This window comes from Phocoena phocoena, chromosome 7 (genome assembly GCF_963924675.1).
Source record: "Phocoena phocoena chromosome 7, mPhoPho1.1, whole genome shotgun sequence".
NCBI lineage: Eukaryota > Metazoa > Chordata > Mammalia > Artiodactyla > Phocoenidae > Phocoena > Phocoena phocoena.
Window position 1 is genome coordinate 114486936 of NC_089225.1, and position 12923 is coordinate 114499858.

The 12923-nt window shown below is 66.3% G+C and overlaps 1 protein-coding gene across 1 annotated transcript in view; it reads right to left on the bottom strand.

Moving 5' to 3' along the window:
- The window catches only part of KIF1A (kinesin family member 1A), an 87610-nt gene that overhangs the window by 22576 nt on the left and 52111 nt on the right, over positions 1-12923 (bottom strand). Inside the window, exons 27-33 of the mRNA XM_065881198.1 lie at positions 12529-12768; positions 5914-6032; positions 3611-3696; positions 2758-2896; positions 2397-2565; positions 2172-2262; positions 702-820 (exon numbers count right to left, since the gene is read on the bottom strand). Coding sequence (XP_065737270.1) covers positions 702-820; positions 2172-2262; positions 2397-2565; positions 2758-2896; positions 3611-3696; positions 5914-6032; positions 12529-12768 — 963 coding nt within the window. The remainder of the gene's footprint in view (positions 1-701; positions 821-2171; positions 2263-2396; positions 2566-2757; positions 2897-3610; positions 3697-5913; positions 6033-12528; positions 12769-12923) is intronic.

Below are 12923 nucleotides of genomic sequence, written 5' to 3' on the forward strand. Positions count from 1 at the left end.
AACCGGGGCAAGGGCCAGGGGCTCCCGGGACAGGGCCCCCTTGGCACTCCCAAGGACCGACAAGGCTCCTGGGGCCAAATGCCCCGAAACCAGCTCCTCCCTGGGGGCCTCTCTTTCCTCGACACCCCAGATGCTTTGCTCTGGGTCCCTCACATCAGCTGAGGGGAGATGGAGGTGGCAACAGGGGGTCCCACTGCCCCTGACGCCCGTCGGCTGTTCTCCCCACGCTCTGGGTGGGGTGGCCTCAGAGGGCACTCGTCCGACCCATCGAGTGAGCCCCCGGCAGGCTGCAGCAACGAGGGAGCAGACGAAGGGCCCTCGTTCAGTCTGCGGAGCTGAGGACTCAGGGACCCTTCAGCGGAGTTCTCGGGGGGCCACAGAAGCCGTCTCCTGGAGGGCCACCCCGGCTTCCTCCAGCCCAGCACCCGGCTCCCCTCGGCCCCAGGATGCGGTCCGTGCCCAGCCTAGGCTGAAGTTCTGACAGCGACGATCTTTAAGAAACCCCTCCTCAGTCCTCAGGGGTCATCTCTGACCCGCTCTGGGTCCTGCCGACCCGGGAAACCGGCCGCCGTAGGCGGGGAGATAGGCGGTGGGAGGCGCACGGCTCTGCAGCCGCCACACCAGGCTTGTCCGGGGCACGGGCCGACCCTGCTGGCCAGGGGGTGGAGAGGCCCTGACCCCCCCGACCCGGGGCCGCTGACCTGAGCACGTCCTTGCAGAGGGGTGGGAACGGGTGCTGCTGGTAGTGGCCGAAGACCTCAAACACGATGGGCTGGCTCTTGATGTACTCGATGAAGGACCTGGTCACCTCCACTGCGATCTGGAGGGAGGTGTGGGGGGGAAAGAGAGGGGGGGAAAGAGAGGCACAGAGGTGAGCGCTCAGCCTCCACAAAGGACTCGGCACCCCAGGCCCACACTGGAGACCCCCAGCCGGGCTGACCTGTGCCCACAAGGGGGGCAGTGCTCCTTGCCTAGGTCTGTCCAGCCCACCTCTCCTACTGTCACACTCCCAGTGGACAGGCCACCGGGCAGCGGCCCTAGGGCTCGCTTCCCAGGACAGATGGGGCTGGGGGCCACTAGGCTCAGCTGCTCCTTTAGAACACAGAGCTGGAGGAGGGGCCTCTGTGATCCGGTCTGACCCTTCTCGGGCCCTCGCCCACTCACCAAGAGTTATGGGTTGAACTGTGTCCCCCGATTCATAGGCTGAAGTCCTAACTGCCCCCCGCACGTATGTTTAGAGACAGGGTCTTCACAGAGGTGATCAAGTTAGAACGGGGCCCCAATCCAACATGACTGGTGTCGTTGTAAGAAGGGGACATTTGGGCACAGGCACGGACGGAGAGGTGACGTGAGGACACAGGGAGAAGACGGCCGTCTATGAGCCAAGGATGGATCCTCCATCACAGCCTCAGAGGGAACAGCCCTGCCCACCTGGGTCTCGGGCTTCCAGCCTCCAGAGCCGAGAGCTGCTAAGTCTTTGTTGTTGAAGCCCCAGGGCGTGGGGCTCTGCTGGAGCAGCCAGGAAAGGAGTCCACCAAGCACACCTTCAGACCTGGCCGCATTTCCCTGCCTTAGAAACCACGGGAGCCCCTCTTCCCGAGGGTCAGGACAGGCTATAGCTCGCAAGGCCCTTCTGAGCAAGGCCTCTGTGCCTGTTTAGGCTACACACCCACAGCCGGGCAGCCAGGGTCAAACTCGCATTCCCTGGCCGGGCTCCTGAGGCCTCGCCACCCGACAGTTTCCGTCATGGCCCCATTTTCCTGCCTCACAGCAGCAAGTCCCTGCTCTCCTGACAGCCTGGCTTGGAGACACTCCCCGGCCCGGAGCTCTCCTGGCCTCTCGGGCGTCTGCCCAGGCACCCTGCAGCTCTCCACGTGCCCTGCCCCGGCCTCAGCCCCAGCGCCAGGCCAGGGTGGCCTCGCCGGGCACCCCAGACACTGCACGTCCACATCTGCCCAAGGCTCGCTGCAGGGAGCCCTCGGGGGCTCTGATCTGCCCCCACCCCCAGTCTTAAACCCACCAAGGCCCCCAGTGCCCAGGACAGGGCTGGTGCTCAGAGGAGGGAGAAGCAGTGTCAGAGAGAATGAAGCTCGCTCGGGGAGGCTGCACAAAGCCCCGGGCCCCAGGAGGGGCCGACCATGGCGGGGGAGAAGGGGGCTCTAGGGACGTACATTCTGGACGTGGTAGAAGCCGAGCGGGGGCCCCCTCCCCGTGTTCTTCAGGGGCTCCGTAGAGAAGGCCTCGTCATGGCGATGGATGAAGCTGTGAATGGGGAGGAGACGTTTGGCGGGTGTGGGGCCTGGACACGGGGACCCACAGCCTCCTGGGGGTCACCAGGTGCCCCCCGCACCTTGCCGAGACCCACCCGCACAGCCTGGCCCCGGTGTGAGACTCACTTGAACTGGCAGAAGATGTCGGCGTACTCGGCGGAGATGCTGGACGCCTGCAGGACAGTCACGCGGAAGGTGAAGGTGCTGCCCAGACCGAGGTGGTCCAGGGCGGCGTCCAGGGGCCCGTCCAGGGCGGCTTTCTCGGGGCTGTCCAGGAGGCCCTCCGGGGTCACTGCTGCTGGGAGCCAAGGGCAGAGGGGCATGGCGGGACCCGAAGGGGCTAGAGCCCGGACTCAAGGGCTGGGCCTCACCGCCTGTGCCGGCTAAGAGGCGGGGAGGGGGTGCGGGGGGAGGCGAGGAGGAGCTCCAGGCCCTCGCGGGGTTGGGCCGTGTCCCAGAGCCTGTCCCGGCAGCTGCGGGGACGCACCTGAGCAGGTGTTGTTGTTGACCTCATCGGCCGAGGGCCCCGCATCAGCACCCTGGCCCTGGCCCTCCACGATCCGCAGCTCCTCCTGGGAGGTCCCCGAGCGGGACATCCCCACCACGGGGCAGGACTCGGACTGGAACTGTGTGGGCAGGGGACACAGTCAGACAGAGCCGGCCTGGGTGCGGCCACTAGAGCTGTGTCGAGGACCCCAGGAGCCTCGTTCCAGGCCTACCCTGCCGTGGGCGGGCACCCACCTCCCCAGGCCTGTCTCCCATGCTGTCACGGCCTATATTAGCCTACCAAGTGGGAAAGGAAGGTGGGAAACGGTCTCTGGCCTTAAGTTCTGCTCCCTCTCCCCAGCCAGTACCCCTCCCGCAGCTCCTCCCCGCTACGGGCAGGACGCAGTGAGACTCTCCCACTGGCTTCCAGGGCCCTGGCCAGGTACCCCGCCACCAGGTGCCCCCATAGCCTCTGCTGCCTCGTCTGTGCCCCCGCACTCTCTGCCTGATGCCCTCTGCCCCTCCTGTGCGTCCCCAGCACTGACGACCCCTCCGAGAGGGACCGCTGGGGGGCTCTGGGCCCAAGGCCTCAGAAGCACTGAGGTTCAGGGTGGGGCGGTGGGTGGCCGGGTGGTGCCAGGTTAGGAAAGGGCCTAGAGAAGAGAGGAGGAGCTGCCTGCCCCGGGGGGGCACCGAGCGGGACCCCCCTCCTCCGCCCTCTCGCTTGAGAACAGAAATGGGAGCCCTGGGAGGCAGACACTGTCTGCTGTTCCTCCGAGTGAGGCCCAGAGTGCTGAGGTCAGGCTGGAGGCCTGTCCAGTGGTGCCCGTGGCTGCACCACCCCTGCGCGCTACCTTCTCAAAATGCTGGTCGTCAAAGGAGATCTTGGCGGTTCCCGACTGGCGGACGCCGGAGCCGTAATCAGGGGCCTCTTCGTCGGCTGAAACGGGAACGGAGCAGGTGGTCAGGGCCCAGCTTGCCCCCCGGTGGGAGTGGCAGAGCTGCCCGGTGCGGGGAGGGCACGGGAACCAGGACGGGCTCTGACCCACTTTGGGGGGAACCCCGACACCGTCAACTGGCTCTGGAAGAATGAGGGCGCCGTCCTGGGCACGCTGACCCCCAGCCTGTGCTAGCCCGGGGCCCAGAGGAGCCACGCCCTCGGCACGGCCTACTCTGACGGGCCTGCGAACTCCACATTTTCAAAACAAAACCTTCAACCCCTGCGCCTCTCCCCCCCAGCCCTGCCCGCCCGCCCCCACCTGCCCTGGCCCAGACTCAGATGCTCCAGCAGAACCCAGGAGTCCTCCGGACCCTACCTTCCCCTCAGCAGGGCCTGCCCCACCAGGTCCTCCTGGCTTCCTCTGGGAATCGCACCTGTCCCTCTGCCGCCACCGTCACCCATCTGGACACTCAGTGCCCCACACGCTCTCACACCCCCTCCTTCACAGCGTTTGGGGTTCCCCGCTGTGCTTGGGACAAAACCCTAACCCTCCTCCTGCTGCCTAAAGGACCCCAGATCTGACTTCCCACAGACTCCCTGGCCCCCAAGACCAGCCACTCTGGCTAGATGCCACCCCAGCAGACTTCACAGACCCCAGGGGGCTCCAACCCTCTGTTCCGCGGCCTTGTCGGGGTGCTAACACCATCATGCTCTCCACCCTGGCTGCCCGAGGGGCCGTGGCTCTGTCCCACCATCACCCAGGGCCGGCCCAGGGCCTGTGCACAGCAGGGCTCCATGCTGGGAGACTGGACCAGCCGACCCCTGCCATGGTCGAGGGCAGGGGCAGGTGTGGCTTCTGAGACCGTGAAACAGCACCCTGCGGCTCTGTAAAGTTCCCTCTCCTCCACCACAGCCACTAGACGGGGGATGCCAGGTGTGGCCAGGCACAGACAGCGTCGACCTATAAAGCAGCCGGCTCAGGGGGATCCACTCACCAGGGTTGAGCGGGTCAGGAAGGGCCAAGGAAGAGCCCAGGGAGGACAGAGCCCCGGAGGTTGCAGGGGCAGCGTGCCCCGGGGGATGAGTGGCACTAGATGCTCCCAGCATCCCTGTCACCTAGAACCACCCTCCCCCCCAGCCCAGGCTCCCCCTTCTCAGCTGGGTCCCCAGGGGCCTCGGCACCATGGTGACATGACTGGGAGGTGCGGAAAGGGCACCTGGAATGATGGGGTCGTGAGAATTTGGCGAGGGGGGACCAGACACCCAGAGTGGGGTCGCGTGAGCTGCCCAGTGGGGGTACAGGCCACCCAGGTTGCTCACTCCGAGCCTCCCTGTCTCAGCCTGGAGACACTCCACTGCCACACACTCTGTCTGTCCTGCCCCGTTCTGGCCCCAAGGTGCCTGGGCTGCTGAGATGTGTAGAGGAGAGAGAGTCCTGTGGAGGCCCCAGGGGCCCGAGGGCAGTGAAGGGAGGAACGGCCGTTACAGTGCGAGCACCAGGCCCTCTGGCCGAGCGCGCCCACGTCTGTGTTCTCCAGTGATCTCTCGGCACTCCTGCCTCTAGGGAGCTTCAAAGCGGACGCCATTCTCAAGGCAGCAAACCCAGGCTCAAAGGCCTGTGTGGCTGCCCACGGCCAGGAGGGGGTGCTGGGAAGGTGACTAGGCAGGGAGAGGGTGTCTGCCTCTGCAGTGAGGGGGGCTGTATCGCCAGGCCCATGATGGAGGGGGTGTTCATGGCCTCTGAGGACACAGGCCAGCACATGAGAGGTCAAGGGGTCCGAAGGGGGCAATGCTGGGGAGTCCGGAAATGCTTGGGGGTTGCAGTGGGCAGGGCCGGAGCTAAGGGCTGCAAGTCTGTGCGCCTGCCCTGGGGCAGAGATGGCGGTGGAGGGGGTGTGACGGGGGCACCTCTGCGCCAGGCTGGCTCCGTGGGTCCACCTGGGGCTGCCTGGTGGCAGGCCCGAGCCGGAGTGGGCTCAGACAGCCCTGGGCTCGGCCTACACAGCCCCAGAGGCCCCAGCTGACCAGGAAGAGTCCAGGAAGCTAGAGCCAGGAGCCGGCCAGCAGGGGCTTCTCCCACAGGGAGAAACAGAGGAGGCCGGGGGCCTGGGCGGGGCTGGATGCACGTGGACCACCATGCGAGGCCCGCAGAGGTCTCCCCACCCAGGGGCCCCATCGGTGAAGGGACAGAGCCAGCCCGGGCCGCCCCGCACGCACCTGAGATGGCCTGGACGGCCACGCGGAGAAAGCCCTTCACCTCGCCCTTCTCGCTGACGATGGCCACACGGTGCACCAGGGGCACGGGGTACAGCAGGTTGCTCAGGTACACGAAGGCCCTGGGGGAGGCAGAGGCCGCGGTCAGGGCCAGGCCGCTGTGCGCTGTGACAGGCGGCAGCGGCTGCACGGCCCGGGCTCACGACACAACACTGCAAAGCAGAGCGAAGCGGGCAGCCAGGGCGGCAAGCAGCAGGGCGGGCAGGCAGGCGGGGCACTGCGCTGGGCGGGGGGGGGGAGGGGTCCTCGGCCGCAGAGGAGACGGGAGGAGGCGCAGGGACGGGGGGGCACGGGCGCCGGCGGGAGCAGAGGCTGTGGTGAGGGGGTGGGCCGGGGCGAAGCCCGCGGCCTGAGCACAGAACAGCCGAGGAGGGAGGTTTCAGCCTGCTTCAAGGAGGAGGACCTGGGACCCGCCTCCCTGACCTACGACCCTCACGCTGGTGCTGATGTCCCCCCCGCCCGTCTCCCCACCCGTTTCCCAGCGGCCCCTGACGCTTGCTCACGGACCCCACGACGGAATACGCCTCACGGTTCCCTCTGAGCCCCTCCAGGAACACGGCGGGTGGGAGCTCCATGATGTCAGTAAAGCCAGGGCACGCCCCCTCACCGGGGCCCAGGGGTCCAGCTGAGCCCTGAGGGACACCCCAGAAACCGTGGCACTGCCTGGCACGGCCCCACCAGCTCCCAGGGTGCCCAGAGCCCCCCCTCTCCCACGCAGCTCAGCTGTGCACCCAGCTAGTGCCAGCACAGGCGGGACAGAGGCCACGTCACCCCAGCGGTGCCCCTCTCCCTGAGCCGGCCAACGAGTGGCAGTCACACGGGCAGCCAGGAGGACAGGGGGGTCCCTGGAAGAGCCTTGCTGCCCCGCCGGGTGGGCGGGCTGCTGTGAGCACAGCTCCTCACCATTCGGGGCACCCTCCTTTCGGGGGCCACCCTTGCCCCCCACCCTGCTCTGCCCTCCCCTCCAGCCCAGAGGAGCAGACCTCGGCAGCCCTGAGCTCGCTGGGCTGGGGGTCCGGGGTGGTGGTCCCGGGGGAGGGGCACGGCTTGGGCAGGATTTGGACAGAAGAGGGTGGGAGGCGCTGGGGAGGAAGTGCAGAAGGAGGGGTGAGGGAGGCCCAGGGCCTCGGCCAGGGATGGGGGAAGGTGGGAACAGAGGTGAGAGCAGCAGGGAGGACAGTGGAGGGGAGGTGGGAGTCTGCTGGCCAGGTGGGCGCTGGCCCCTGGTGCATGGCCAGTGGGGGGCGGGGGGCGGGGCTGGGAGGACAGGAGGAGAGGCGTGTCATCCCAGGCACCCTGCCCCTCGCCCAGGCTGAGCCACTGATGTCGCCCCACACTGAGAGCTCCAGGGTCCCCACTCTGGACCCCCTGTGGTGAGAGGCACGGGGAGGAGCTCTTCCCCAGGGGCCCTGATTCCAGGCCCTGGTGTCCTCTCTCAGGTGGGCTCCGTGTCTTCCCGCCACCCTCCCGCCGCAGGAGGTCGGAAATCTGAGCACCGTCCCGGCTTTTATCTCAGATCCATCAGTTCTACCTCAAAACTCTCTGAAATCCGCCACCCAGCCCATCACCCCTGGCCTCCCACCCGCTTCCTTCACGGCCTCCACAGCCGCCAGAGGGGACTCGAGGCGCGACCAGACCCGCACCCGCCGTGGCCCCCAAGCTCTTTGCATCCAAGAGGCACCTGAGCCCCTGCGGCAGCCCCACCCGCCCCGCTCAGCCCCGCTCTGGCCCCCGGTGCCCATCTCCCTGCTCCTGCCACTGCCCACAGCAGCTCCCATCTCCGCGTCCAGGCCGCCTTCTGCGCGGCTCTCCCTGTCTGTCTGAATTCACTCGTGGCCCATTTCTGTTGACTGCTTTTCGCTTTCTGGGCACCCACAGGCCAAGGCAGGCCCCTGTCAGGGGAGGGTGTGCTGCCTCCTGGGCCGCCCTCCTGGGGCTAGAAAAAGCCCCTCTTCCCCAGCACAGTGCCCCTTCCTTCCACGAGCTCTTCGAGGGCACGGTGTAGACAGATGGTGGGGGCACCTCTGCCCATCGCGGGGTTGGTGGGGGCCTGGGGCTCCATTGCCCCGACCACCCACTAAGGCGAGCCCCGGCCCTGGTCCCAAGAGGACATTGAGGCCACAGCAGCAGAGGGCACCAGCGGGCAGGGGACGGCCGGGGTGGGCTGCTGGCCTCATCCAGCACCCACCTCGGGACGGGACGGTGGTGGCCTTCCCTCGCCGGGCACCCGGGCTCCTGACCAAGGGCCTTTGATTGACATTGGGAGTGGGAGGGGAGCTACCATGAAACGAGCAAAGTCACGAGGTCCAGAAGGGGAAACGGAGGGGGCCCAGGACTCAGGCTGTGGGAGGAGGTGCAGACCCTGCTCTGCCCCTGCGCCCGGAGGCCTGTCCCCTGGGTTGGGGCACCGCCCAGCCACCCCACCCTGCCTGAGAGAGCTTAGGGAACTGGGTAGGACAGCCCCAAGCTGCAGGGCCAAGTCAGCACCCACCCTCCAGCAGGTGGAGGGCCTCTTCCCCAGGGCAGGACCCCTTCCCCGGGGCACTGCCCGCTGCAGAAAGCCGGGTGTCGGGAGGCTCCCAGGAGCCCCAGGCACAGCCAGAGGGAGGGGCCGCGGCCTGCCCACTCCACCCGCAGCCTGCAGGGAACCCACAGGAGGACCCTCAGGGAAGGCGGGGACACCTCTGGCTGTGGGCCAGGCACAGGGGTGCTTAATCTTCACAGCTCCCCCGAGGGAGAGTTGAAGGGCGTCCAGGGCCACCTGGTCGGGATGGGAAGCCAGGCGCAGGGCCGCCTCAAAGCCCCCGGCCCGCCCAGGGCTGCCTTCCTGCAAGGGCCAGGGGGCAATTCCACAGGGACTCCAAGCTCCCAGGAGGCCACTTACAGAACCCTGGAGGCGACCCAGGACCGCCCCTGAGGGGCAGTAACGGAGGGGCAGGAGGCTACCACTCCCCCTTTTTGAGTCCGCAAAGGCCAGGCCAAAGGGAGTCTGGGGCACTGCACAGAGAAGTAAACTGAGGCAGGCGCCGGACGCAGCCCAGGTCATAAGCAAAGGCCATGGCAGGCGGGCCCCCTCCTGGCTCCCCCGCAGGGCCTCACCGCTCCACAAACCTACCGTGGTCTCCCAGGGGGCGCTTTCTGCCACGTGGCCCACCCGTGAGCACAGACGCCAGGGTCCCACACATCAGAGGGGGCTACGCCCCTCGTGTCCTGAGGCTCAAACAATCCCATTGGCAGCCCACGAGACTGAAAACTCCAGTGAAGAAACCATATGTGCCTGTCCCTCCGAGCTCACGGGGGCAGCACTGGAGCCCCCAGCACCCCGGGCGGCAGGTGCGCCCGCGTCTCCTCCGTTCACATCCCAACACGGAGACCAGGGCCCCCTCACCAATGGCACATCTTAGTTGGATTGGCTGTGCCTTTCTTTCTTGGGGGCACAAATACGGTGCTGGAGAGCTAAGACGCCGCGCTAGAGCTGGTGAAATACGCCATTCCCGCCCCATTTCACAGGTGAAGAGACGGAGGCTCAAGGACATTAAGGAAGTTGCTGGCAGCAGAGCCCCAGCTGGCATGAGACCCCACAGGCTAGCTCCTGTGCAGCTCCCAACCATGCGGACACCACACCCCCCCCCAACCGGCTTAATTAATGCAGCTCATTAACTAAGTAAATCTAGCCTTTCTTGATCTTTCAGGATTTCCTCATGTCAGATGGGAAAGAAAGCCCAGATACTTCTGGCATTGAAAAACGGCAGGGCCGGGGGCCTCGAGGGACCCCTTGGCTGGAGGTTAGGGATTTACAATGAAAAAGACGCCTGGAATCCACGGCCACACTCACTCCCTCTGAACTTCATCACCCGGCTGTGGGACGGCCTGCTCTCACGCTCACTGGGTGGGTTCGCATGCAAATCCAGCTGCGGCTCTGGGGCCGGTGCTCCCAGAGGCAGAGAAAGAAGCCACACTGGATACTCTCTCCTTCCTGCTGCCCCGGTCCCCGTCTGACTGGTGACAGTGACGGGTACACTCATCCACAAGGGACCTCTGGGGGGCCCAGCAGCCACGGCCCCTGCTGGCAGCACCAGTCTCGAGGGCAGGGGGCGGGGGCTGAAAGACCCCAGGCCCACCCTGCCTGGCAGCCCCAGAACTTGAGGGGATGGGGCCACGGTGCAGAGGCTGGGCCTCCCCCTCACTGCCAACTAGGTGCCAGAAACAACCTGACGTCAGCACCCACCACCCTGGGCCAGAACAACCCAGCCCTGTCCAGAGGACCCTGTCGGCCACGGCGCACCTACCCGCACACGGGGTGGCTCGGAGCCTCGCGGGGGACGATTCGGGCTGAGCGGCTCGGCACGCAGAGCGCACCCAGCTGGGAGCTGAGGGCCCAGCCTCGCCAGCCCAGACGGCACAGAGCGGACACGGCGGGTCAGTGCTTTCCCACCCAGTCTTGAACACATCCCTTGGGTGGTCGCCAGTCCCCCTTCCCCGGGACCCTCCATCCCAGACAGTCACCCCCTCGCCTTCCTCTCTCTGCAGCCCACCCGCCTTCTGAAAGCCACGGACTGAGCAGGGAGGATCATGGGGGAAAACGGAGCCCCCAGGCCCACTTCCTCCACCTGGGTTGGCCCATCTCACCTCCCAGTTCACTGGTACCCAGACCGCCAGAGGGAGACCCCCCCGGGGGGCTGACCCTGGACTTGGGTGAGGAGCCCCGGGTCAGGACGGGGGAGGCCCCTGCCGGGGGCCCTGTTCACAGAGGTGAGGGCACCTTGAAGCAGGCTGAGACCCGCCGGAGAGAGAGGAGGTGGCAGAGCCGGGGCTGAGTGTGGGGCAGCGCTAACCACGAGATTGGTGAGGTGCAGACGCATGCTGGGGCCCGGGAAGCCTGTCCGAAGGGAGACAAGAGTGGGCGCCCCCATTTCGCTTAAGCCTTGGAGAGAGAGCCAGCGGCTACCAGAGGGAGAAAAGGAAACCAAGGACGGGGTCCTTCTCAGGGCCTGGGCCTGCACAGCTGCTGCGCGGGAAAAGCCAATTCTTGCCAAACCAAAAAGATCAGGACGTTTCCAGATGAACCCCTCGCAGACGGCCACCGTGGGAAGCTGGCCTCTCACTCGTGGCTTTGGTTTGGCTTGGTGGTTTTGTCACATCCCAGATCCACAGAGGGGGGAATGTCGGAAGGATCCAGCTCTTTCTGGCTGAGACTGCGAGAGCCCACCCCCGTTTCTCCCGGTGTCCTCGCCCCCGTGTGCCCCGACCCCACGCCTGCCTGGCACCCGGCCACCCTGGCCCTAGCGGCGGGGCTTCCTGAGAGGCCTGCGTGCAGCTGGCCCTGGGGCCGCACCTCCCCCTCGGGCTCAGCAGAGCAGGAACCCAGCCGGGGCGTCTCGGAGAGAGCCACGCGGTTTTGTCCAGTGGGCCAGCATCTCACACTCAGGGAAGAGTAATCAGAAGAAATCCATGACGCGCCAGCTGAGAACCTGCTTCCTTCCAGGAGGAACCAGTGGGGCCTTCACTGCACCGCCCGCACCCAAGGGCTCCCAGTGCAAACCCCGCTATCTGGGGACCAGCCTCGGCCTTCAGCTTTCAGTACTGGTGCTGCAAGGTCAAGACTTCCAAACACTTCCATCAGTCTAGCCCAAGGAAGCAATCTGAAACTCCTAAAGAGTGTGCCGTTAAAGCTATCTTACACCTTTGCGTATACGTAAATTCAGTTTTCGTGAGCTGAATTTCCTACTACTACAGCTAGGTTTCTAGGCCCTTCCTTCACCTTCCTGCTTGCATTCCATTCCATGGTCATAGACATAAGGATGGACTGGGTACGCCCAACCTGCCTGCAGGGCGGGGGGCCCCCGCTCCCCCCCTGAACTTGGCCTCTCTCTTCTGTCCAAGAAACTGAATCATGGGTTCCTCTGCATAGGGCACTTTCCCATGAGGGCACGCGGCCACCAGCACCGTCTCCGGCACTGGGGGTCAGGAGGGACAGGACGCCCTCACATTTAGACAGAGATTGGCTCAGAGAGAGGCCGGGCTGCCCGGGACCCAGGGCCTCAGAAGGAGGCCCTTCCACTGCCCGGGCACCTGCCCTTCCTTCCCTGCCCCCCAGCACGGCCGGCTCCAGCTTCTGCCCCTCTCCCCACAGAGAGGGTAGGGGCACTGGGAGCAGACCAGGACCCTCCATCTCTTTTGCAAAACAGTGGAGGGAGGGAAAGCCACGCTGGCCGGTGCGGGGCGGTGGGGGGCGCCGCAAAGATGCACGGCTCCACCTTTCCGAATGCCCCCGCGGGCCCTGAACGGGCAGGGGCGTTGCTCTTCCCGAGTCCCGGAGGCCTCTCTGCGGAAACAGGCCCACCAGTGAGGAGCCCGTGCCCCGGGGCACCCTGCCCTCCTCCATCACTGGGGCCCCTCCAGGAAGGCCAGGAACCCCCGCGCCCCCTCACGCCCTGTCCTGGGGAGGCCCCGCTCGCCGGGGGCCGCGCCCTGACGGCGGTCAAATCGTGCCCGCAGCAGTGCTCTTGTGCGAAAGAGCTGGTTCCTTCCCAGCATGCTGTCCTCGACCTCACCAACCTTCCTACTACACTGAACAGGGGGGGCCGGTCGTAAAACGGGTCCCGGCCGTCGCACGGCACGCGCTCCGGAAAGACGTCGTCCTCCAGGTCCTCCTCCTCCCCCACGCTCTGCTCCTCCGCAGGCTCGGCAGCGTCGGAGTCGGGGCTCGAGGAGGCGGGGGAGGGGGTGAGAGCAGCCATGCGCTCGCTCATGCATGTGTTGAGAAGAGGGTAGCTGTTGCAGCCAGAGATGACTGAACTGGGGTTAGTACGACAAGACAGAGAGAAGTTAACGCCAGCTCCTCGGGGGCGGACGGGGCGGGGCAGGGGCTTCCGAGGAGAACCCAAACCAAACACACAGACCGTCGAGGATGCTGCCTCGACAGGCAAGAGAGCCAAAGTGCCCGGTCCCCA